The sequence below is a fragment of the Heptranchias perlo genome, chromosome 14 (genome assembly GCF_035084215.1).
Source record: "Heptranchias perlo isolate sHepPer1 chromosome 14, sHepPer1.hap1, whole genome shotgun sequence".
Classification (NCBI taxonomy): Eukaryota; Metazoa; Chordata; class Chondrichthyes; order Hexanchiformes; family Hexanchidae; genus Heptranchias; species Heptranchias perlo.
Window position 1 is genome coordinate 4,845,127 of NC_090338.1, and position 26,983 is coordinate 4,872,109.

The window sequence follows — 26,983 nt, forward strand, 5'->3', positions numbered from 1 at the left end:
TGTACCCCAGTGAGAGTCAGTGTCTGTGGAACTGTACCCCAGTGAGAGTCAGTGTCTGTGGAACCCGTACCCCAGTGAGAGTCAGTGTCTGTGGAACTGTACCCCAGTGAGAGTCGGTGCCTGTGGAACTGTACCCCAGTGAGAGTCAGTGCCTTCAAGAGAAAGAGGGAGAAAATATGTTTTTTGTTAAAAAAAACAAATCTGTCAGATAGAATTGAAACTTCCTGCTGTTAATATGAATTTCACTACAGCTGTGATAATAAATCTGAACTTCATGATGTGAGTTTGTTTCTTTTTGAATAAATATCCCAATGTTTTTCCGCCTGATGTGATGAGTCAGCTGAATATTGCTGGTGGTTCTAGCCCCAACTCTTATTGCTGTCAAGTTTAACAAAGTGTTTCCTGTCATTTGATTTCTTACTCGCAAATGAGAAAATAGTTAAAACTTTGGCTTCTAGATCACGAGTTTTGCTCTTGAAAATGCTTCTGTGAGGGATTACTTCACTGGTATGCAATGGACTGGTGCAGTGAGTGATAATACCAGTGTGGGGCACTGTTCATCGAAACTACAGCACAGAAACAGGCCATTCGGCCCAACTGCTCTGTGCCAGCATTTATGAACCACGTGGGCCTCCTCCCTCCCCACCTCATCTCACCCTCTCAGCATATCCTTCTATTCCTTTCTCCCTCATGTGTTTATCCAGCTTCCCCATAAATGCATCTATGTTATTCACCTCAACTGCTCCTTGTGATAGCGAGTTCCACATTCTCACCACTCTCTGGGTAAAGAAGTTTCTCCTGAATTGGATTTATTAGTGACTATTTTATATTTATGACCTCTAGTTTTTGATTCCCCCACAAGAGGAAACATCTTCTCCATGTTTACCCCATCAAACCCTATCATTATCTTAAAGACCTCTATCAGGTCACCCCACAGCCCTCTTTTTTTAGAGAAAAGAGTCCCAGCCTGTTCAATCTTCTCTGATAGGTATATCCTCTCAGTTCTGGTATCATCCTAGTGAATCTTTTTTGCACCCTCTCCAGTGCCTCTATATCCTTTTTATAATAGAGACTAGAACTGTACACAATACTCCAAGTGTGGTCTAACCAAGGTTCGATACAAGTTTAACATAACTTCCCTGCTTTTCAATTCTATCCCTCCAGAAATGAACCCCAGTGCTTTGTTTGCTTTTTTATGGCCTTATTAACCTGTGTCGCTACTTTTAGTGATTTGTGTATCTGTTCCCCCAGATCCCTTTGCTCCTCTCCCCCATTTAGACTCTTATTATCCAAGCAGTGTGTGGCCTCCTTATTCTTCCTACCAAAATGCACCACCTCACACTTATCTATATTGAAATTCATTTGCCAATTACACGCCCATTCTAAAAGTTTATTAATGTCCTCTGACATTTTGACACATTCTCCCTTTGTATTAACTATTGGTGCTGTCTGTAAATTTTGAAATTGTAATTCAAATTGCCGAGTCCAAATCGTTGATGTAAATTGTGAACAACAGTGGTCCCAGCACCGATCCCTGTGGAACACCACTTCCCACCTTTTGCCAGTCTGAGTAACTACCCTTAACCCCCACTCTCTGTTTTCTGTTTTGTAGCCAGCTTGCTATCCATTCTGCTACCTGTCCCCCGACTCCACACGCTCTGACCTTAGTCATGAGTCTACAATGCGGCACCTTAGCAAAGGCCTTTTGAAAATCCAAATATATTACATCTACTACATTACCCTTGTCTACTCTTTCTGTTACTTCTTCAAAGCATTCAATAAGTTTGGTCAATCATAACTTCCCCTTCTGAAATCCGTGCTGACTATTCTTTATTATATTTTTGGTTTCTAGATGTTTTTCTATTACATCTTTGAGTAAAGATTCCATTATCTTTCCTACCACCGACGTTAAGCTAATTGGTCTATAGTTCCCTGGACTTGTTCTATCTCCCTTTTTAAAAATGGGAATCACATTATCTGTCCACCAGTCCTCTGGATATAAATAAATATCTCCATCTATCGATATCTCTCCATCTATCAATATCTGTCGGTCTATCTGTCTATTTATCTATCTACATATAAAAAATAACAACTCTGTTATCTCCTCTCTAACATCTTTTAATATTCGCTGATGCAATTCTTTTGGACCAGGGGTTTTATCCTCTTTACATTTGATTAGTTTATCAATTATCTCCACCCTTTCGACATTGAATGTTTTAATATCTTTTTTGATCTCCTTTTCTAATGTCCTGCTCGCCCTTGTTAGTCTCTCTGGTAAATACTGAGGCAAAGTAACTATTCAATATTTCTGCCATTTTGCTGTCGTTACCTGTGAGTTTACCATGTTTATCCTTTAGTGGCCCTTTCCCTATCCTGATTTTTCTTTTGTTATTTATGTCTCTGTAGAATACTTTACTGCTTCTTTTTATATTCCTTGATAATTTAATTTCGTAGTTTCTCTTCACTTTCCCAATTGTTTTTTTGACTTCTTTCCTAACCTCTTCATATTCCCTTTGGTCGTCCTCTCCTTTATTGTCGATGAACCTGATGTATGCCTTTTTCTTTAGTTTCAATTTCACCCTTGTCTGTCTATTCATCCACGGTCTTTCATTATTGGCTGTTTGTTCTTGTTTTTTTTTAAGAGGAATAGATTTTTCCTGAACTCCGTTTTAAATATTTCCCACTCCTGTTCTATCTCTTTGGTCAAATTTTTTCCAGTTTATCTTCCCTAGTTACATTCTCATCCACTCAAAGTTAACTTGTTTTCCAATCTAATACTTTGGTCTTTGCCTTACTTAAGTCTTTCTCAATCATTACTTTAATCCTTATTATGTTGTGATCGCTATTGCCTAGATGTTCCCTTACACTTACTTCTCTTCTCTGCTCTGGTTCATTTCCCATTACTGGATCCAGCAGTGATTCCTCTCTTGTTCGGCTTCTCACATACTGGATAAGGAGTCCTGTACACACTGTAAAAACTCCACTCCCTTCTCTCCTTTCCCTACCTCTTGCCAGTTTATTTGAGGGTAGTTGAAATCTCCCATGATTATTATTCAATTTTTTAAAACTCATTTCATAGATTTGCCTCCATATTTCTTCCTCCATTTCCCTTCCACTATCAGGTGGTCCGTAGAATATCCCTATTAATGTGATTGATCCCTTCTTATCCTTTGTCTCAATCTGTATGGATTCGGTTTCTATCTTAATGCTACTTGTGCCCCTTTTTTCCTACTGTCGTTATGTTTTCACTATGTTATTATGTCATTATGTTATCTCTAATTAGTACAGCGACCGCACCTCACCTTCCTTTCCTATCCTTTCTAAGTACGTTATAAACTGCAATATTTAACTGCTAGTCCTGTTCTTTATCTCACCATGTTTCAGTTATCCCTCCTACATCTGGGCTCCTCGCTACGGATTATTACCTCCAGTTCCCCCGTTTTGTTCTGGACGCTGTTCACATTGCTGTACAGGTGGTTTAATTTGTTTTTAGTAATTGTTCCCCATCCTTTGCTTTTAACGGTCATTTTGTTCTTTGTACTTTAACTGTATTTGTTCCCTGACTGTTTATGTTGCCCTTATTCTTTAACTAGGTCTGACCTTTACTCTCATTTACCATTTCTTTTTTCTTCAGACTTACGTTCTCATCCCCAAATCCTTCCCCCCGTCTTACTAGTTTAAAGTCCGAGTGACAGCCCTATTTATCCTTTCTGATAGGACACTGGTCCCAATCTGAATTAGGTGGAGCCCACCCCAACGGTACAGCTCCTTCCTGTCCCTGTACTGGTGCAGTGAGTGATAATCCCAGTGGGGCACTGTACTGGTGCAGTGAGTGATAATCCCAGTGGGGCACTGTACTGGTGCAGTGGGTGATAATCCCAGTGGGGCACTGTATTGGTGCAGTGAGTGATAATCCCAGTGGGGCACTGTACTGGTGCACTGAGTGATAATCCCAGTGGGGCACTGTACTGGTGCACTGGGTGATAATCCCAGTGGGGCACTGTACTGGTGCACTGGGTGATAATCCCAGTGGGGCACTGTACTGGTGCAGTGGGTGATAATCCCAGTGGGGCACTGTATTGGGGCAGTGAGTGATAATCCCAGTGGGGCACTGTACTGGGGCAGTGAGTGATAATCCCAGTGGGGCACTGTATTGGTGCAGTGAGTGATAATCCCAGTGGGGCACTGTACTGGTGCAGTGGGTGATAATTCCAGTGGGGCACTGTACTGGTGCAGTGGGTGATAATCCCAGTGGGGCACTGTATTGGGGCAGTGAGTGATAATTCCAGTGGGGCACTGTACTGGGGCAGTGGGTGATAATCCCAGTGGGGCACTGTACTGGGGCAGTGGGTGATAATCCCAGTGGGGCACTGTACTGGTGCAGTGGGTGATAATCCCAGTGGGGCACTGTACTGGTGCAGTGGGTGATAATCCCAGTGGGGCACTGTACTGGTGCAGTGGGTGATAATCCCAGTGGGGCACTGTACTGGTGCAGTGAGTGATAATCCCAGTGGGGCACTGTACTGGTGCAGTGAGTGATAATCCCAGTGGGGCACTGTACTGGTGCAGTGAGTGATAATCCCAGTGGGGCACTGTACTGGTGCAGTGAGTGATAATCCCAGTGGGGCACTGTACTGGTGCAGTGAGTGATAATCCCAGTGGGGCACTGTACTGGTGCAGTGAGTGATAATCCCAGTGGGGCACTGTACTGGTGCAGTGGGTGATAATCCCAGTGGGGCACTGTACTGGTGCAGTGGGTGATAATCCCAGTGGGGCACTGTACTGGTGCAGTGGGTGATAATCCCAGTGGGGCACTGTATTGGTGCAGTGGGTGATAATCCCAGTGGGGCACTGTACTGGTGCAGTGGGTGATAATCCCAGTGGGGCACTGTACTGGTGCAGTGGGTGATAATCCCAGTGGGGCACTGTACTGGTGCAGTGGGTGATAATCCCAGTGGGGCACTGTACTGGTGCAGTGGGTGATAATCCCAGTGGGGCACTGTACTGGTGCAGTGGGTGATAATCCCAGTGGGGCACTGTACTGGTGCAGTGGGTGATAATCCCAGTGGGGCACTGTACTGGTGTAGTGAGTGATAATCCCAGTGGGGCATTGTACTGGTGCAGTGGGTGATAATCCCAGTGGGGCACTGTATTGGTGCAGTGAGTGATAATCCCAGTGGGGCACTGTACTGGTGCAGTGGGTGATAATCCCAGTGGGGCACTGTACTGGTGCAGTGGGTGATAATCCCAGTGGGGCACTGTACTGGTGCAGTGGGTGAAATTACCACTACACTTTAGGGAAAGGGTCATTGTCACATTGAGCCTCTCATGGACCATGTACAGTTTCTGTTGTTGTTGTCACTTTGCTTCCAAGAAAATTAAACAGAAAACTCCCTTGGGATGACAGTCTTGTGTTCCTGACTATCCCATGAACTGTTCAGTCATCTATCCCTAGATCTGAGCATAATCAGCTCAATAAATTGGAGAGAGATGAAGAGAGAAAGGCAGAGGTCGAGAGAGAGAGAGGCAGAGGTCGAGAGAGAGAAAGGCAGAGGTCGAGAGAGAGAAAGGCAGAGGTCGAGAGAGAGAAAGGCAGAGGTCGAGAGAGAGAGAGGCAGAGGTCGAGAGAGAGAAAGGCAGAGGTCGAGAGAGAGAAAGGCAGAGGTCGAGAGAGAGAAAGGCAGAGGTCGAGAGAGAGAAATTGTAAACAATTTTACAACACCAAGTTATAGTCCAGCAATTTTATTTTAAATTCACAAGCTTTCGGAGACTTCCTCCTTCCTCAGGTAAACATTTACCTGAGGAAGGAGGAAGTCTCCGAAAGCTTGTGAATTTAAAATAAAATTGCTGGACTATAACTTGGTGTTGTAAAATTGTTTACAATTGTCAACCCCAGTCCATCACCGGCATCTCCACATCGAGAGAGAGAAAGGCAGAGGTCGAGAGAGAGAAAGGCAGAGGTCGAGAGAGAGAAAGGCAGAGGTCGAGAGAGAGAAAGGCAGAGGTCGAGAGAGAGAAAGGCAGAGGTCGAGAGAGAGGGCAAGAAAGGTTATGATGGAGAGAGAAGTTGGAGATTTGAGGCAACAGAAGAATGGCTCAGTGGGGTAAGAGTTGTGGTAATTCTGCCATTGCTGGGTCTGAATTAAATTGCTCAGGCTCATTAATTTCTGATGTCCAACCTCTTACCTTCTGCCAAACCACAACCAGAACGACCAATGAGATGATTATAATGAACAACAAGACTAGGATGGTTGCCACGGTGACCAGCTGAGAGCGCAGAACTGAAGGGGGAAAAACAGAAACGGTCAATGGTTGCACTCCTGATCAAAGTTTGATAAAGATCGTTAGTGACTTACAGCAGGCCCGCCCCGTAGGGTAGAGAGGAGGAGGATTGGGACTTGTGTTTTACAGAAAGAACTTACATTTATATAGCACCTTTCACCAGCTCAGGACGTCCCAAAGCACTTTACAGCCAATGAAGTGCTTTTGAAGTGTAGTCACTGTTGTAACGTAGGGAAACGCGGCAGCCATTTTGGGCACAGCAAGATCCCACAAACAGGAATTAAATAAATGACCAGATAATCTGTTTGGGTGATGTTGGTTGAGAGATAAATATTGGCCAGTACACCAGGGAGATCTCCTCTGCTCTTCTTGTGCCATGGGATATTTTACGTCCACCTGAGGGGGCCTTGGTTTAACTGTTGCAGCACTGAAGGAGTACTGCAGCACTGGAGTGTCAGTCTGGATTATAGGCTCAACTCTCCAGAGTGGGACTTGAAGCCACAATGTTCTGACTCGGAAACAACAGCACCACCCACTGAGCCACTTAAAGAGTGGACTTTAGGGGGTAATTTTCTGACTTTGCTCTCCTGGCGGGGAGTCTCGCCCACTGGGATCCTGTATCGAAAACTGGCCTGTCCGATCTGAAAGCAGATGTGTGGGCACCAAACGACCCCCACCACACACAAAAAAAACAATAGCTGGCGTCTTAAAAGAGCACAGACTAAACAGATCTCTGACTCAGTCTTGGCTCTGTATGATCACAGGAACAGGAGGAGGCCATTCAGCCCCTTGAGCCTGTTCTGCCATTCAATTAGCTCATGGCTGATCTGTCCATCAAACCCATTTACCTGCCTTTGCTCCACATCCCTCGATACCCTCACCCAACAAAATCTATCGATCTCAGCCTTGAAAGCTCCAGCTGGCCCCCAGCATCCACAGCCTTTTAGGGGAAGAGAGTTCCCGAGAATCAGACAGAATCTGACCTGCTCGTCCCCATTGATGTCCCCGTCCCCACCCTCACACTCCTAAACGGCCTGGCTCTAATTTGAAGGTTATGCCCCCTTGTTCCAGATTCCCCCACCAGAGGAAATAGTTTCTTTGTATCTATCTTATCAAATCTTATTAACATTTTAAACACCTCAATCAGTTCACCCCTCAACCTCAAGAGAATACAAGCCTAGTCTACACAACCTGTCCTCATAATTTATCATTCTGGTGAATCTGGGCTGCACCCTCTCCAGGGCCAATCCATCCTTCCTGAGGTGCGGTGCCCAGAACTGAATGTATTATCTCCAGATGGGGTCCAACTAGAGCTCTGTACAATGTAACATAACATCCAGCCCTCTGGAAATGGAATCTGATCTCCATCGCCCTCACTCCCCAACCTCGCCCTCCCCATTACCCTCACCCCCTCAACCTCGCCCTCCCCATCACCCTCGCCTCCCAACCTCGCCCTCCCCATCACCCTCACCCCCTCAACCTCGCCCTCCCCATCACCCTCATCCCCCACCTCGCCCTCCCCATCACCCTCATCCCCCACCTCGCCCTCCGAATCACCCTCACCCCCCCACCTCGCCCTCCGAATCACCCTCACCCCCCCACCTCGCCCTCCCCATCACCCTCAACTCCCAACCTCGCCCTCCTCATCACCCTCAACCCCAACCTCGCCCTCCCCATCACCCTCACACCCCCAACCTCACCCTCCCCATCACCCTCACCCCCCCCACCTCGCCCTCCCCATCACCCTCAACTCCCAACCTCGCCCTCCTCATCACCCTCAACCCCAACCTCACCCTCCCCATCACCCTCACCCCCCCAACCTCGCCCTCCTCATCTCCCTCACCTCCCAACCTCGCCCTCCCCATCACCCTCACCTCCCAACCTCACCCTCTCTATCTCCATCACCCCCCAACCTCGCCCTCCCCATCACCCTCACCCCCTCAGCCTTGCCCTCCCCAACACCCTCACCCCCCAACCTCGCCCTCCCCATTACCCTGACTCCCTCAACCTCGCCCTCCCCATCACCCTCACCCCCTCAACCTCGCCCTCCCCATCACCCTCACCCCCACAGTTAATACTCACCGTTGGAAACAAGCTTCACCTCCCGGCTGACGGTTCCGAAGCCGTTCCCCGCGGTACAGCGCACGGTCACCGTCTCCGTCACGCTCTCCTGTACGAGGACGCTCTCCACATGGAAGACGCTGTTTGTTTGCAGCTCCGAGATGCGTTTCTCCACCCGGATCCCGCTGGAGTTGTTTCTCAGTGGGGTCCACTTTCCCTTCTTGTTGTTGCACCTGAGAGTAGAAAGTTACGACTGAAGTTGGGAATCTGGACGAGCGTCACAACCTTATTTTTGTAACTGCGTCGTAACTCAATTTCACCAAACCTGCTCCGTTTGGGGGGGGGGAGGGGGGAGGGGGGTGAGCAGTTCCGCAGAGGAGGGGGAAATGGAAGCAGGAATTACCCCCCCCCTCTCCCCCCGCTTTAAACTGCTAACGTCCAACACACCCTCCAACTCCCACCTATCAGAAGCCTGAAGCAAGAGGTGGAAAGTCTGCTCACTTATCAACAATCTCCAGTGGAACGTAAAATAACGGGGAATTGGGGAGGTCTGTGAGGAGGAACCTCTGGTCAAGGTGCTCTCCCCCATCCTTGTCCCACCTCCCAGTCGGGTCGCCACAGGAAGGACCATGGCTCCCATTGAATTTTCAAGCCCGATGGTTTGAACAAGGCCATTCCACCCGGACCATCTCCCAACAGTAATCCTCCCTGCGTTGCGTCACAGGATGGCAAGGGGAGAGGGAACAGTGTTCAGCCCCAAATTCTGGCGATGTCTGACTGCCGGGTAGGCCTTGGACGAAGGCACGTGGAACATGTTTTTAAAAAAAAACTGTTCTCAGGATGTGGGCGTTGCTGTCAAGGCCGGCATTTATTGCCTGTCCCTAGTTGCCCTGAGGCAGTGGGCCTTCTTCTTGAACCACTGGTAGTGGTTTTGTTACAATTGAGTGACTTGCTGGGTCACTTCAGAGGGCAGTCACGTCGGTGTGGGGACTGGAGTCACATATAGGCCCAGACCGGGTAAGGACGGCAGGTTTCCTTCCCTAAAAGGACGTTAGTGAACCAGTTGGGTTTTTACGACAATCCGTCAGCTTCACGGTCACTTTTACTGATAACCAGCTTTTATTTCAAACCGAATTCAAATTCTCAAACTGCTGTGGTGGGATTTGAACTCATGTTCTCTGGATTATTAGTCCAATAACACACTCACTACACGACTGTACCTGGGTCAAAATCCTGGAACTCCCGACCTAACAGCACTGTGGGAGAACCTTCACCGCACGGACTGCAGCGGTTCAAGAAGGCGGCTCACCACCACCTTCTCAAGGGGCAACTAGGGATGGGCAATAAATGCCGGCCTTGCCAGCGAGGCCCACATCCAGAGAATGAATTTAAAAAACTCTAAGGCGGAGGAACTGAGTGTAAATGACCCTCAGGTTGTTTATTAAATACTACAGACACAATTAAAAAAAAATTATTTATCGGGATGTGGGTGTCGCTGGCGAGGCCGGCATTTATTGCCCATCCCTAATTGCCCTTGAGAAGGTGGTGGTGAGCCGCCTTCTTGAACCGCTGCAGTCCGTGTGGTGAAGGTTCTCCCACAGTGCTGTTACGAAGGGAGTTCCAGGATTTTGACCCAGCGACGATGAAGGAACGGCGATATATTTCCAAGTCGGGATGGTGTGTGACTTGGAGGGGAACGTGCAGGTGATGGTGTTCCCATGCACCTGCTGCCCTTGGACGGACAAATAACAGATATCTCAAGCATTTTGGACTTCATTTCTAAAAGTCCACTGAAACTCCTGTCTCAGTTCACCCATTACCTTTTCAGATCATGGCACGTGTACCAGGTGACTTCTGGCAAAGGTGATCCCTCAGTAACACAGGTCACAGTCTGTACCCCGCTGGGATGGAGAGAGTCATTGAGATCCAGGATCCGAGCTGGCACTACAGGTTAAAGAAAAGAGAGCGGGAGGTTATGTTGAACCTTTATAAAACACTGGTTCGGCCACAACTGGAGTATTGTGTCCAGTTCTGGGCACCGCACTTTAGGAAGGATGTGAAGGCCTTAGAGAGGGTGCAGAAAAGATTTACTAGAATGATTCTAGGGATGAGGGACTTCAGTTACATGGATAGACTTGAGAAGCTGGGGTTGTTCTCCTTGGAACAGAGAAGGTTAAGAGGAGATTTGATAGAGGTGTTCAAAATCATGAAGGGTTTAGATAAAGTAAATAAAGAGAAACTGTTCTCATTGGCAGAAGGGTCGAGAACCAGAGGACACAGATTTAAGGTGATTGGCAAAAGAACCAAAGGCGACATGGGGAAAAACTTTTTTACGCAGCGAGTTGTTACGATCTGGAATGCGCTGCCTGAAAGGGCGGTGGAAGCAGATTCAATCGTGGCTTTCAATCAGGAATTGGATAAATACTTGAAGGGAAAAAATTTGCAGGGCTACGGGGAATGGGACTAACTGGATTGCTCTTACAAAGAGCCGGCACAGGCTCGATGGGCCGAATGGCCTCCTTCTGTTCTGTAACGATTCTATGATTCTAGTAAAAGGTGGATATCGAAACTCATTCGTTCTCTGTGACTCGCGCTACGTGTTACTTGCGCTATTTTCCTCTTTTGTAAACTCTGTGCTCAGAAACTTGAGGCAAAGATTCAAAGCCCAAAGTCCAGACGAGAATAGGCTCGAAGGCGAGGTAAGACAACGAGTTTTAGTTAGGTGACCATCAAGTGTGGGTTTTTTAAAGCCTGTAGGTTGTAGAATTGAAGGGGAGTCTGAGGGAGGTGAGGACTCCCACAGTTTGGAGGGAAGACTGAGGGAGGTGAGGAGCCCCACAGTTTGGAGGGAAGACTGAGGGAGGTGAGGAGTTTTGTGCTGCTGGGAAAGGATGAGTTAGGGTCAGAGATGCTGTGATAATTACAATGCAGCGAGGTTGCTCGATGTTGTATTTCGGAGGATCAGTCCATTTCTCAGAAATGTATTTGTTTACCTGGACTATAATATTGAGTAATTTTTCCTATTTCTGCTCAAAGTTCTCAGTTCCATTTCAAAGGAGCAGAACAGTTCATATCACCTGTAATAGAATGGCCCAGACAGCTTCTGCCCACTCCCCGGTCTACTGACCCCGACAGCCCATTCTCCCGATCTACTGCCCACTCTCCCGATCTACTGACCCCACTGCCCACTCTCCCGATCTACTGCCCACTCTCCCGATCTACTGACCCCTACTGCCCACTCTCCCGGTCTACTGACCCCTACTGCCCACTCTCCCGATCTACTGACCCCTACTGCCCACTCTCCCGGTCTACTGACCCCTACTGCCCACTCTCCCGGTCTACTGACCCCTACTGCCCACTCTCCCGGTCTACTGACCCCTACTGCCCACTCTCCCGGTCTACTGACCCCTACTGCCCACTCTCCCGGTCTACTGACCCCTACTGCCCACTCTCCCGGTCTACTGACCCCTACTGCCCACTCTCCCGGTCTACTGACCCCTACTGCCCACTCTCCCGGTCTACTGACCCCTACTGCCCACTCTCCCGGTCTACTGACCCCTACTGCCCACTCTCCCGGTCTACTGACCCCTACTGCCCACTCTCCCGGTCTACTGACCCCTACTGCCCACTCTCCCAATCTACTGACCCCTACTGCCCACTCTCCCGATCTACTGACCCCTACTGCCCACTCTCCCGATCTACTGATCCTACTGCCCACTCTCCCGATCTACTGACTCCTACTGCCCACTCTCCCGGTCTACTGACCCCTACTGCCCACTCTCCCGGTCTACTGACCCCTACTGCCCACTCTCCCAATCTACTGACCCCTACTGCCCACTCTCCCGATCTACTGATCCTACTGCCCACTCTCCCGATCTACTGACCCCTACTGCCCACTCTCCCGGTCTACTGACCCCTACTGCCCACTCTCCCAATCTACTGACCCCTACTGCCCACTCTCCCGATCTACTGACCCCTACTGCCCACTCTCCCGATCTACTGATCCTACTGCCCACTCTCCCGATCTACTGACTCCTACTGCCCACTCTCCCGGTCTACTGACCCCTACTGCCCACTCTCCCGGTCTACTGACCCCTACTGCCCACTCTCCCAATCTACTGACCCCTACTGCCCACTCTCCCGATCTACTGATCCTACTGCCCACTCTCCCAATCTACTGACCCCTACTGCCCACTCTCCCGATCTACTGATCCTACTGTCCACTCTCCCGATCTACTGACCCCTACTGTCCACTCTCCCGATCTACTGACCCCTACTGTCCACTCTCCCGACTATTTTGTGGTTATCGCCTCCATTAATGTGCCACACAAACCCTGAAACGTTCTTTCACTCGTGTCGCGAGCAGTAATTTCCAGGTTACGATACCCATTCACCACCATCCTATCCGACATGGCCGTTCCAAGGTGCCAGAAGCCGAGGATCGATCCTGTTCCGCGCGGCCTTCGATCAGCTTTATCCGCAACTTTCATTCCGGGCCCCCGCAATCCCGACCCTGCCCAGCGCCTGCAATTTCCTTGGGAGTTTTCCCAATTTCCTGCCGTGACGCTGGCGGAAAATCGGCAGAGAAATGGCAAAAACCACCGTGGCTCGGTGTCAAATTTTGTTTGATAATCGCTCCTGGGAAGCACCTTGGGATGTTTTACTACGTTAAAGGCGCTATATAAATGCAAATTGTTGTTGAACAAAAGCAGCAGCTGGAGATTTGTTCAGTAATGTATCCCTCCAGAAAGAGACGGAGCAAATGAGTGGAAAATTCTCACCGTTCACTCTCAGCGTGAAGGTAAACTCCTCTTTGCCGTCTTGATTCCAAACATGGATGCTGTAATTCCCGAAGTCTTCTTCCTTCACACGGATGAGGTTGAGTACAGACTGATACCTGGGGGGGGAACGGGAATAATACCAGTCAGTGCTATACTGGGGGGAGGGGGTGTAACCCGAGGGCCTGGGGAAGTGCAGGATACTGTAAACCAAATTAAAGGGACCATTTGTATTTATCCAGATGTACAGCGCCTCACTGCCTCTCAAACATCACAGCACTCTTTACACAATGGGGGTCGTTTTAAACTAACTCACCAGGCGGGAATCTCACCGGATCGGGTGGAAAGATGGTTTTACACCTCGCCCAATATCACTCCCCGTTTATAACCCCCCCAATATCACTCCCCACTTACACCCCCCGAATATCACTCCCCATTTACACCCCACCAATATCACTCCCCATTTACACCTCGCCCAATATCACTTCCCATTTACACCCCCTCAATATTACTCCCCATTTACAACCCCCCGAATATCACTCCCCATTTACACCCCCTCAATATCACTCCCCATTTACACCCCCTCAATATCACTCCCCATTTACACCCCCTCAATATCACTCCCCATTTACACCCCCTCAATATCACTCCCCATTTACACCCCGCCCAATATCACTCCCCTATTCACATCCCCCCAATATCACACCCCATTTACACCACCCCCAATATCACTCCCCATTTACATCCCCCAATATCACACCCCATTTACACCACCCTCAATATCACTCCCCACTTACACCCCGCAAAATATTACTCCCCACTTACACCCCGCAAAATATGACTCCCCACTTACACCTCCCCAATATCACTCCCCATTTAGACCCCGCCGAATATCACTCCCCACTTACACCTCACTCAATATCACTTCCCATTTACACTCCCCCAATATCACTTCCCATTTACACCCTTCTGAATATCACTCCCCACTTACACCCCCCCAATATCACTCCCCATTTATACCCCGCTCAATATTACTCCCCATTTACACCCCGCCCAATATCACTCCCCACTTACACCCCACCCAATATCACTCCCCATTTACACCCCGCCCAATATCACTCCCCATTTATACCCCGCCCAATATCACTCCCCACTTACAACCCCCCAATATCACTCCCCATTTATACCCCGCTCAATATTACTCCCCATTTACACCCCGCCCAATATCACTCCCCACTTACACCCCACCCAATATCACTCCCCATTTACACCCCGCCCAATATCACTCCCCATTTACACCCCGCCCAATATCATTCCCCATTTATACCCCGCCCAATATCACTCCCCATTTACACTCCCCCAATATCACTCCCCATTTACACCCCCCCCAATATCACTTCCCATTTACACCCCGCTCAATATCACTCCCTCGCTGTGTTTAACATGATAAAAAGACTCGATAGGGTAGACACAGAGAAACTATTTCCTCTGGCAGTGGAAGTCCAGAACAAGGGGGACGCAATCATAAAATTAGAGCTCAGCTGTTCAGGATTGAAATCGGGGAGTACTTTTTCACACAAAGGGTAGTGGAAATCTTAATTCTCTCCCCCAAAAAGCTGTGGACGCTGGGGTCAATTGGAGCTTTCAAGACTGAGATCGCTATTTTTGTTTTAAGGTAGGGGTATTGAGGGATATGGAATGAAGGCGGGAAAATGGAGTTGAGGGAAAGATCAGGCATGATCTAATAGAATGGCAGAAGAGGCTTGAGGGGCTGAATGGCCTCCACAGCCTTTTGGGGGAAGAGTTTTCCAGATTTCCCTTTGTGTGAAAAATTGCTTCCTGATTTCACCCCTGAATGGTCTGGCTCTAATTTTAAGATTACGTCCCTCGTTCTGGGTTCCCTCAGAAGAAATCATTTCTCTGTATTTACCCTATCGAGTACTTTTAGCATTTTAAACACCTTGATCCGATCAGCCCTTAATCGTCCAATACTCAAGGGAACATCAGGCAAAGTAAGGATCATAGGCTCATAGAATGGTTACAACACAGGAGGCCATTCGGCCCGTCGAGCCCATGCTGGCTCTCTCCAAGAGCAATCCAGCTGGTCCCACTCCCCTGGCCTTTCCCCATAGTCCTTTCAAGTACTTATCCAATTCCCTTTTGAAAGCCATGATTGAATCTGCCTCCACCACCCCCTCGGGCAGTGCATTCCAGATCAGCAAAGCTCACTGCGTAAGAAAAATCTTTCCTCTTGTCTCTGTGTCCTCTGGTTCTTGACCCTTCCACCAATGGGAACAGTTTCTCTCTATCTACTCTGTCCAGACCCCTCATTATTTTGAACACCTCTAACAAATATCCTCTCAATCTTTTCTGTTCTAAGGAGAAGAACCCCAGCTTCTCCAGTCTCTCCACATAATTGAAGTCCCTCATCGCTGGAACCATTCTAGTAAATCTTGTCTGCACCCTCTCTAAGGCCTTCACATCTTTCCTAAAGTGCGGTGCACAGAATTTTTTATAAAGGTTCATCATAACCTCCATACTTTTGTACTCTATGCCTCTATTTATAAAGCCCAGGATCCTGTATGCTTTTTTAAACCACTTTCTCAACCTGACCTGCCATCTTCAAAGATTTGTGCACATATACCCCCAGGTCTCTCTGTTCCTGCACCCCCTTTAGAATTGTACCATTTAGTTTATTTCGCCTCTCCTCGTTCTTCCTACCGAAATATATCACTTCACACTTCTCTGCGTTAAATTTCATCTGCCACGTGTCAGCCCATTCCACCAGCCTGTCTATGTCCTCTTGAAGTCTATCACTATCCTCCTCACTGTTCACTACACTCCCAAGTTCTGTCATCTCCAAATTTTGAAATTGTGCCCTGTACACCCAAGTCCAAGTCATTAATATATATCAAGAAAAGCAGTGGTCCCAGCACCGACCCCTGGGGAACACCACTGTACACCTCCCTCCAGTCCGAAAAACAACTGTTCACCACTACTGTCTGTTTCCTGTCACTTAGCCAATTTCCTATCCATGCTGCCACTGCCCCTTTTATTCCATGGGCTTCAATTTTGCTGACAAGCCTGTTATGTGGCCCTTTATCAAATGCCTTTTGAAAGTCCATATACACAACGTCAACCGCATTGCCCTCATCAACCCTCTCTGTTAACGCATCAAAAAACTCAATCAAGTTAGTTAAACACGATTTGCCTTTAACAAATCCGTGCTGGCTTTCCCTAATTAATCCACACTTGTCCAAGTGACTGTTAATTTTGTCCCAGATTATCATTTCTAAAAGCTTCCCCACCACAGAGGTTAAACTGACTGGCCTGTAGTTAGAAACATAGAAGGTTACAACATGGAAGGAGGCCATTTGGCCCATCGAGTCCGCGCCGGCTCTATGCATGAGCAATCCAGCTCGTCCCACTCCCCCGCCCTATCCCCGTAGCCCTGAAAATGTTTTCCTTTCAAGTACTTATCCAGTTCCCTTTTGAAGGCCATGATTGAATCTGCCTCCACCACCCCCTCGGGCAGTGCATTCCAGATCCTAACCACTCGCTGTGTAAAAAAGTTTTTCCTCATGTCACCTTTGGTTCTTTTGCCAATCACCTTAAATCTATGCCCTTTGGTTCTTGACCCTTCCACCAATGGGAACAGTTGCTCTCCATCTACTCTGTCTGGACCCTTCATGATTTTGAATACCTCGATCAAATCTCCTCGCAATTGCCTCTGTTCCAAGGAGAACAACCCCAGCTTCTCTAGTCTATCCACGTAACTAAAGTCCCTCATCCCTGGAATCATTCTAGTAAATCTTTTCTGCACCCTCTCTAAGGCCTTCACATCCTTCCTAAAGTGCGGTGCCCAGAACTGGACACAATACTCCAGATGTGGCCGAACCAGTGTTTTATAAAGGTTCAAATAGTTGCTGGGTTTATCCTTGCACCCTTTTTTTGAACAAGGGTGTAACATTTGCAATTCTCCAGTCCTCTGGCACCACCCCCGTATCTACAGATGTTTGGAAGATTATGGCCAGTACCTCTGCAATTTCCACCCTTACTTCCCTCAGCAACCTAGGATGCATCCCATCTGGACCGGGTGATTTATCTACTTTAAGCACAGGCGGTCTTTCTAGTACCACCTCGATCAATTTTTAGCCCATTATTTCAAGTTGCATTATTTTGAAATCTTGGCAAAGAGTTGGGGACAGAGTGATGGGTCTTGTTTTCAACACTTTGGGGGGGTGCAGGGAGGGGGAAGAGTAGGACGGGGTGAGTAACTTGACTGGTGGCTTTACGTTCTCCAACAACCAAGGAAATGATCAAAAGGACCAACTTTAAGTGCATATTAATTATTCTATTAATAAAGGGCAGTGCCAATTTTTGGGCCTCAGTGATTGTGGCTCTTAGCAGCCCACTTGCCTTTACCCCCCTTTTCTTTCTCCCCCTCCTCCATTGCCGGAAGGTGCCGAGTCTTGCTGAGGGACAGTCCCACGGGCACTGGTTGCCCTCCGGGACCTTGCCCAACTCACCATCCTTAATGTGCGATGGTACGGTCGTGTAGTGGTTATTGTTACTGGACTAATAACCCAGGGAACGTGAGTTCAAATCCCACCCTGGGAAGTTTGCAAATTTGAATTCAGTTTAAAAAAAAGTCAAATGAAACTACATAAAAGTGACCGTGAACCTGTTGGATTGTCGTAAAAACCCAACTGGTTCATTAATGTCCTTTAGGGAAGGAAACCTGCCGTCCTTACCCGGTCTGGGTCTATATGTGACTCCAGTCCCCACACCAATGTGGTTGACTCTTAACTGCCCTCTGAAGTGGCCTAGCAAACCACTCAGTTTGTACCAAACCATTCCCAGCGGTTCAAGAAGGCGGCCCACCACCACCTTCGCAGGGCAGCTAGGGATGGGCAATAAATGCCAGCCTCGCCAGTGACACCCACATCCCGAGAATGAATAAAAAAAGTTACAGACAGCGACTGTAAGACGGCTGGCCTACCACGTGGGCATCACAGCCAAGTCCAATCCACTCCTCAACCAACATCCTCGCCACTTGCCCTTTTCCAGCTGGAATCACCGGACAGCGATCAGGAACAGGAGCCCTGATTGATTTTTCCCAATCCGCGTTCTCCTACTGCCATCCCCCAGCTTACCAGGGGTTGGAACCAGTGACCTTCTGGGTCTTTTATGGCCAACAGGACGAGGAGCTTTCCTTTGGATTTATACTGAGGGCAGCTGGTGCTGGGAATCATTACGTGGAATTACATCGAGTGTACAACACAGAAACGGGCCATTCGGCCCAACTGGTCCATGCTGGTGTTTATGCTCCACACGAGCCTCCTCCCTCCCTTCTCCATCTCACCCTATCAGCATATCCTTCTATTCCTTTCTCCCTCATGTGTTTATCCAGCTTCCCCTTAAATGTATCTACACTATTCACCTCAACTACTCCTTGTGGGAGTGAGTTCCACATTCTCACCACTCTCTGAGTACAGACGTTTCTCCTGAATTCCCTATTGGATTTATTAGTGAATTATTTCATATTGATGGTCCCCAGAATCTGGAAACTACAAACATTCACCTGTTTCCTCCCAGAGATTTGTTGGTAAACGTCACTTGATTGGTCCTTTCGTTGAACGCCACATTATCCTTTAGCCACTTGGCCGTTGGGGCTGGATACGCTGTTATATTAACTGCAAACATTTTCACCTCCGATAGTTCCGCATATTCTGTGTCCCTCAGATCCGTCTTGAGCTCAACGAATCCATTCGCTGTAAAGACAATGACGTCATGTGAGTTCAGGGCTGTTTCTGACACAAATCCTTGGCGTTAAGGTCTGGTTTGGATGGGGGCAGGGGTCACAGTTCATTGGTGCCCAGCCTGAAGTTGGAGATTTAACACTTTATAAGCAAGTACAGAGTCGGGGAAAGATGGGGGGTGGGGGAAGAGAGGAGGAAGGACAAGGCAAGGAGGGGGTCATTACTCTTCTGCCTCGCACCATCATCCTTTTTATCATTTCTTTTCCCCCCCCCCTGACCCCGATCTTTCCCTGTTGCTTAAAAACTGTTAAATCTCGAACGTCTTCCAGTTCTGACAAAAGTTCATCGACCTGAAACGTTAACCCTGTTTCTCTCTCTCTCCACAGACGCTGCCCGACCTGCTGAGTGTTTCCAGCATTTTCTATTTTTATTTCAGATTTCCAGCATCCGCTGTTATTTTGCTTTTTGATGAAGGAGCAGGAGTTAGGACCATGTGATGGAGGGCATTCTAGGGTCAGGGAGAGGGCATTCTAGGGTCAGGGAGAGGGCATTCTAGGGTCAGGGAGAGGGCATTCTAGGGTCAGGGAGAGGGCATTCTAGGGTCAGGGAGAGGGCATTCTAGGGTCAGGGAGAGGGCATTCTAGGGTCAGGGAGAGGGCATTCTAGGGTCAGGGAGAGGGCATTCTAGGGTCAGGGAGAGGGCATTCTAGGGTCAGGGAGAGGGCATTCTAGGGTCAGGGAGAGGGCATTCTAGGGTCAGGGAGAGGGCATTCTAGGGTCAGGGAGAGGGCATTCTAGGGTCAGGGAGAGGGCATTCTAGGGTCAGGGAGAGGCCACTTGGTCCCACAAGCCTACAACTTTTAAAATGATCGAAACTCGACTATTTCACCTTCTCGTCCTAGTCTTCAAATCCTACAGAAACACAGGTGTTGTCCCTTGACCAGAGTTATACCGTCCCATTCAGTCTCCTTCCCCGGGGACCTCTTCCACAACTTACTTCTACCTCCCAAGTTCCTAATCGTGATGCTACATTCCGATGATTTCTGAACCCTTTTGTCAGCCCCTGGATGAAACGCATGGAAATATTTTTGAATCACCTTGTGTGAGAGATAGAAAGAACGATGATGGACATTTAAACAACGTTTAATTGGACTCCCTGATGAGCCAAGTAGCAGCGCCACAAAAACCTGGAAGGTCCAGGACCTGACAGCTGATGGGGAGACCGACAGAGGGAGGGAGCGAGAGAGAGCACGCGAGCAAGAGACAGACAGACAAAGAGAAAGACAGACAGACAGACAAACGAGAAAGAAGGCAGATTAAGACAGACAAAGAGAAAGACACTCCGACAAAGGGAAAGACAGACTTGCATTTATATAGCGCCTTTCACGACCTCAGGATGTCCCAAAGCGCTTCATAGCCAATGAAATACTTTTAAAGCGTAGTCACTGTTGTAATGTAGGGAAAGGTGGCAGCCACTTTGTGCACAGCAAGATCCCACAAACAGCAATGAGGTAATGACCAGATAATCTATTTTTTAAATGATGAGGGTGAATTGGATGAGGGTCGAATATTGGCCCAGGACACCAGGGAGAACTCCGCTGATCTTCTTCAAATAGTGGCCGTGGGATCTTTTTGCATCCACCTGAGAGGGCAGACGGAACCTCAGTTTAACGTCTCATCTGTAAGACGGCACCTCTGACAGTGCAGCACTCTCTCAGCACTGGTACTGGGAGTGTCGGCCTGGATTACGTCCTCCAGTCTCTGGAGTGGGACTTGAGCCCACGACCTTCTGACTCAGAGGCGAGGGTGCTACCCACTGATCCATGGCGGACATTGGGCAAACAATAGGCCGCCATTGTTGTGACATTTCACAACGCAACTGGTGATCATTGTGACTCAAAACACACACCCATATTTACGACCCAGTCCACCCCCAGACCCGCCTGCTTGAAGGGGCAATAGTGACACAAAGTTACACACCAAGAACGGTGATTTGCACAGATTTCTGCTTGAATTGGTTCTCGTAATAATATCCTTGGACGCTGCAGTTGTACCATCCGGAATCTTCCAGCGTGGCCCGTTCCAATTCCAGGGTTGAGTTCACTTCTTGAACCCCGTCTGCCACTGTTTCACGACCTCCCTGAACAAACAAAAGGAGGGGGTTTTAGCTTTGCTCCTGAGTAAAGATACGGAGAACTTCTCTAGGTGTCAAAAATTTAAAGTCCAGTGGGAGCGTTTCCTGTTCAAAGTACATTGTGTGTGGTACTGAGGGAGTGCTGGATTGTCGGAGGTGCCGTCTTTCCGATAAGACGTTAAACCAAGGCCCTGTCCGCCCTCTCAGGTGGATATAAAAGATCCCTCGGCCACTATTTCGAAGAAGAGCAGGGGAGTTCTCCCCGGTATCCTGGCAAATATACGTGCCTTGGGAGTGTTTGATAGGACAGTGTAGAGGGAGCTTTACTCTGTATCTAACCCGTGCTGTACCTGCCCTGGGAGTGTTTGATGGGACAGTGTAGAGGGAGCTTTACTCTGTATCTACCCCGTGCTGTACCTGCCCTGGGAGTGTTTGATGGGTCAGTGTGGAGGGAGCTTTACTCTGTATCTAACCCGTACTGTACTTGTCCTGGGAGTGTTTGATGGGACAGTGTAGAGGGAGCTTTACTCTGTATCTACCCCGTGCTGTACCTGCCCTGGGAGTGTTTGATGGGACAGTGTAGAGGGAGCTTTACTCTGTATCTAACCCGTGCTGTACCTGCCCTGGGAGTGTTTGATGGGACAGTGTAGAGGGAGCTTTACTCTGTATCTACCCCGTGCTGTACCTGCCCTGGGAGTGTTTGATAGGACAGTGTAGAGGGAGCTTTACTCTGTATCTAACCCGTGCTGTACCTGCCCTGGGAGTGTTTGATGGGTCAGTGTGGAGGGAGCTTTACTCTGTATCTAACCCGTGCTGTACCTGTCCTGGGAGTGTTTGATGGGACAGTGTAGAGGGAGCTTTACTCTGTATCTACCCCATGCTGTACCTGCCCTGGGAGTGTTTGATGGGACAGTGTAGAGGGAGCTTTACTCTGTATCTAACCCGTGCTGTACCTGCCCTGGGAGTGTTTGATGGGACAGTGTAGAGGGAGCTTTACTCTGTATCTACCCCGTGCTGTACCTGCCCTGGGAGTGTTTGATGGGCCAGTGTAGAGGGAGCTTTACTCTGTATCTAACCCGTGCTGTACCTGCCCTGGGAGTGTTTGATGGGTCAGTGTGGAGGGAGCTTTACTCTGTATCTAACCCGTGCTGTACCTGCCCTGGGAGTGTTTGATGGGCCAGTGTAGAGGGAGCTTTACTCTGTATCTAACCCGTGCTGTACCTGCCCTGGGAGTGTTTGATGGGTCAGTGTAGAGGGAGCTTTACTCTGTATCTAACCCGTGCTGTACCTGCCCTGGGAGTGTTTGATGGGACAGTGTAGAGGGAGCTTTACTCTGTATCTACCCCGTGCTGTACCTGCCCTGGGAGTGTTTGATAGGACAGTGTAGAGGGAGCTTTACTCTGTATCTAACCCGTGCTGTACCTGCCCTGGGAGTGTTTGATGGGTCAGTGTGGAGGGAGCTTTACTCTGTATCTAACCCGTGCTGTACCTGTCCTGGGAGTGTTTGATGGGACAGTGTAGAGGGAGCTTTACTCTGTATCTACCCCATGCTGTACCTGCCCTGGGAGTGTTTGATGGGACAGTGTAGAGGGAGCTTTACTCTGTATCTAACCCGTGCTGTACCTGCCCTGGGAGTGTTTGATGGGACAGTGTAGAGGGAGCTTTACTCTGTATCTACCCCGTGCTGTACCTGCCCTGGGAGTGTTTGATGGGCCAGTGTAGAGGGAGCTTTACTCTGTATCTAACCCGTGCTGTACCTGCCCTGGGAGTGTTTGATGGGTCAGTGTGGAGGGAGCTTTACTCTGTATCTAACCCGTGCTGTACCTGCCCTGGGAGTGTTTGATGGGCCAGTGTAGAGGGAGCTTTACTCTGTATCTAACCCGTGCTGTACCTGCCCTGGGAGTGTTTGATGGGTCAGTGTAGAGGGAGCTTTACTCTGTATCTAACCCGTGCTGTACCTGCCCTGGGAGTGTTTGCCAATGACAACAGACACCTGAACTGGAAATGTTTCATGTCTCGAACTCATGATATCAGCGCTGGGAAACACAACACTCTTCCCCGAAGACTTTTGAACTATTTTGATGTTGTTTTCTAGCTCCCAGCACAGGCCCCCATCAAACCCTCCGCAAACTCACCTTCATCCTTGGGTAGATCCAGAAAAAATCCAGCAATTCGCTATTTGCTGAACAAGTGACCGTGATGGGCTCTCCCTGTATGACCATGGTTCTTGAAGCATAAAGTTCAACATCAAGATCTTGGGAAGCTGCAAAAAAGAGAAATAACTGCGTTAAATTAAAATGGTCTTTAGTCATGGTGCTACACCCCGCTAAAACTCACTGTATAAAAAGAACTTGCATTTATATAGCATCTTTCACAACCTCAGGATGTCCCAAAGTGCTTTACAGCCAATGAAGTAGTTTTGAAGTGTAGTCACACTATTGTAATGTAGGGCAATGCGGCAGCCAATTTGTGCACAGCAGGATCCCACAAACAGCAATGTGATAATGGCCAGGTACTCTTTTTTTTTAAAGTGATGTTGGTTGAGGGATAAATATTGGCCCCAGGACACCGGGGAGAACTCCCCTGCTCTTGTTCGAAATAGTGGCCGTGGGGTTTTTTATATCCACCTGAGAGGGCGGACAGGGCCTCAGTTTAATGTCTCAAACCTGCAGACTGGGCGGCTAATTCACAAATGAATTTCAATATAGATAAGTGTGAGGTGGTGCATTTTGGTAGGCAGAATAAGGAGGCCACACACTGCTTGGATAATAAGAGTTTAAATGGGGTAGAGGAGCAAAGGGATCTGGGGGAACAGATACACAAATCACTAAAAGTATCGACACAGGTTAATAAGGTCATAAAAAAAGCAAACAAAGTACTGGGGTTCATTTCCAGAGGGATAGAATTCAAGAGCAGAGAGGTTATGTTAAACTTGGATAGAACCTTGTGTAAGAATATTGGAAATAGGGAAAAACTGACATGGAATCATAGAAAGGTTACAGTACAGAGGGAGGCCATTCAGTCCGTCGAGTCCAGGCCGGCTCTCTGCAAGAACAATCCAGCTAATCTCACTCCCCCGCCCTTCCCCCGTAGCCCTGTAAACTTTTTCCCTTCAAGTACTGATCCAATTCCCTTTTGAAGGCCATGACTGAATCTGCCTCCAACACCCTTTCAGGCAGCGCATTCCAGACATGCCAGATATAATTTTCTTGTTTTCATCGTGCTCTGCAGGCTGTGCAGCTTATTTTGCTGAATTGTAAACTGTTAACCTTTGACTAGTGACTGACTCGTGTCACCCTCATTGTGAGGCAAGGTGTTAAAAGAGGAACAATGACCCAAAAAGCAGAACAAAAGTCCAAGGATAGCGACAAGACCAGGATCATGACGAGTTTGCTGGATGAGTTCGGTCAAACAAACTGGCCACCTTGAAAAACAACCTTGCAAAGGTTGGATGAGTAATGTTAAACCAAGCTCACCATCTTGAATTCTTTGAAAAACAACTTTGTTAATCTATAAGGGTCTTGAGAATATTGTTCCATATATATTGACTTACATCGAATCTACAGCACAGAAACAGGCCATTCGGCCCAACTGGGCTATGCCGGCATTTATGCTCCACACGAGTCTCCTCCCTCCCTACTTCATCTCACCCTATCAGCATATCCTTCTATTCCTTTCTCCCTCACGTGTTTATCGAGCTTCCCCTTAAATGTATCTACACTATTCACCTCAACTACACCTTGTGGTAGCGAGTTCCACATTCTCACCACTCTCTGAATTTCCTATTGGATTTATTAGCGACTATTTTATATTTATGAACTCTAGTTCTGGTCTCCCCCATAAATGGAAACACTTAATCCATATCTATCCTACCAAACCCTTTCATTATCTTAAAGTCCTCTATCAGATCATCCCTCAGCCTTCTCTTTTCTAGATAAAAGAGCCTGAGCCTGTTCAATCTTTCCTGATAAGTATATCCTCTCACTTCTGGTATCATCCTTGTGAATCTTAATTGCACCTTCTCCAATGTATCTATATCCTTCCTATAATATGGAGACCAGAACTGTTCACAATACTCCAAGTGTGGTCTAACCAAGGTTCTATACAAGTTTAACATAACTTAGAATCATAGAATGGTTACAACACAGAAGGAGGCCATTTGGCCTGTTGAGTCCATGCCCGCTCTCTGCAAGAGCAATCCAGCTAGTCCCACTCCCCCGCCCTACCCACATAGCCAAATTTTTTTCCTTCAAGTACTTATCCAGTTCCCTTTTGAAAGCCATGATTGAATCTGCCTCCACCACCCCCTCAGGCAGTGCATTCCAGATCCTAACCACCTCGCTGTGTGAAAAAGTTTAATCTCATGTCGTCTTTGGTTCTTTTGCCAATCACCTTAAATCTGTGTCCTCTGGTTCTTCTGCCAATGGGAACAGTTTCTCTCTATCTGCTCTGTCTGGACCCTTCATGATTTTGAACACCTCTATCAAATCTCCTCACAACCTTCTCTGTTCCAAGGAGAACAATCCCAGCTTCTCCAGTCTATCCACGTAACTGAAGTCCCTCATCCCTGGAATCATTCTAGTAAATCTATTCTGCACCCTCTCTAAGGCCTTCACATCTTTCCTAAAGTGCGGTGCCCAGAACTGGACACAATACTCCAGTTGTGGTCGAATCAGTGTTTTATAAAGGTTCATCATGACTTCCATACTTTTGTACTCTATGCCTCTATTTATAAAGCCCAGGATCCCGTATGCTTTTTTAACTGCTTTCTCAACCTGCCCTGCCACCTTCAACGGTTTGTGCACATATTCCCCCAGGTCTCTCTGTTCCTGTACCCCTTTTAGAATTGTACCCTTTAGTTTATTTTGCCTCTCCTCATTCTTCCTACTGAAATATATCACTTCACACATTTCTGCGTTGAATTTCATCTGCCACGTGTCCGCCCATTTCACCAGCCTGTCTATATCCTCTTGAAGTCTATCACTATCCTCCTCACTGTTCACTACACTTCCAAGTTTTGTGTCATCTGCAAATTTTGAAATTGTGCCCTGTACACCCTAGTCCAAGTCATTAATATATATCAAGAAAAGCAGTGGTCCCAGCACTGACCCCTGGGGAACACCACTGTACACCTCCCTCCAGTCTGAAAAACAACCGTTCACCACCACTCTCTGTTTCCTGTCACTTAGCCAATTCTGTATTCATGCTGCTACTGCCCCCTTTATTCCATGGGCTTCAACTTTGATGACAAGCTGATTATGCGGCACTTTATCAAACACCTTTTGGAAGTCCACATACACAACGTCAACCGCACTGCCCTCAATGATCCGCTTTGTTACCTCATTAAAAAACTCAATCAGGTTAGTTAAACACGATTGGCCTTTAACAAATCCATGCTGGCTTTCCCTAATCAATCCACACTCGTCCAAGTGACTGTTAATTCTGTCCTGGATTATCGTTTCTAAAAGTTTCCCCACCACTGAGGTTAAACTGACTAGCCTGTAGTTGCCGGGTTTATCCTTACACCCTTTTTTGAACAAGGGTGTAACATTTGCAATTCTCCAGTCCTCTGGCACCACCCCCGTATCTAAGGATGTTTGGAAGATTACGGCCAGTACCTCCGCAATTTCCACCCTTACTTCCCTCAGCAACCTAGGATGCATCCCATCCGGACCGGGTGACTTATCTACTTTAAGTACGGCCAGCCTTTCTAGTACCTTCATTTTATCAATTTTTAGCCTTTCCAGTATCCCAACTACATCTTCCTTTACTGTGACTCTGGCAGCATCTTCTTCCTTGGTAAAGACAGATGGAAAGTACTCATTTAGTACCTCGGCCATCCCCTCTGCCTCCATGAACAGATCTCATTTTTGGTCCTTAATTAGTCCCACCCCTCCTCTTACTACCCATTTACATGCCTATAGAAGACTTTTGGATTCCCTTTTATGTTGGCCGCCAGTCTATTC

At 47.9% G+C, this 26,983-nt stretch overlaps 1 protein-coding gene across 1 annotated transcript in view; it reads right to left on the reverse strand.

Annotated features, from left to right (window-relative positions):
* The window catches only part of LOC137332271 (platelet-derived growth factor receptor beta-like), a 104,806-nt gene that overhangs the window by 39,966 nt on the left and 37,857 nt on the right, over positions 1-26,983 (reverse strand). The window contains exons 5-11 of the mRNA XM_067995977.1: positions 23,153-23,280; positions 20,864-21,023; positions 18,706-18,895; positions 13,125-13,240; positions 10,164-10,287; positions 8,365-8,576; positions 6,187-6,281 (exon numbers count right to left, since the gene is read on the reverse strand). Of these exons, the coding sequence (XP_067852078.1) occupies positions 6,187-6,281; positions 8,365-8,576; positions 10,164-10,287; positions 13,125-13,240; positions 18,706-18,895; positions 20,864-21,023; positions 23,153-23,280 (1,025 nt within the window). The remainder of the gene's footprint in view (positions 1-6,186; positions 6,282-8,364; positions 8,577-10,163; positions 10,288-13,124; positions 13,241-18,705; positions 18,896-20,863; positions 21,024-23,152; positions 23,281-26,983) is intronic.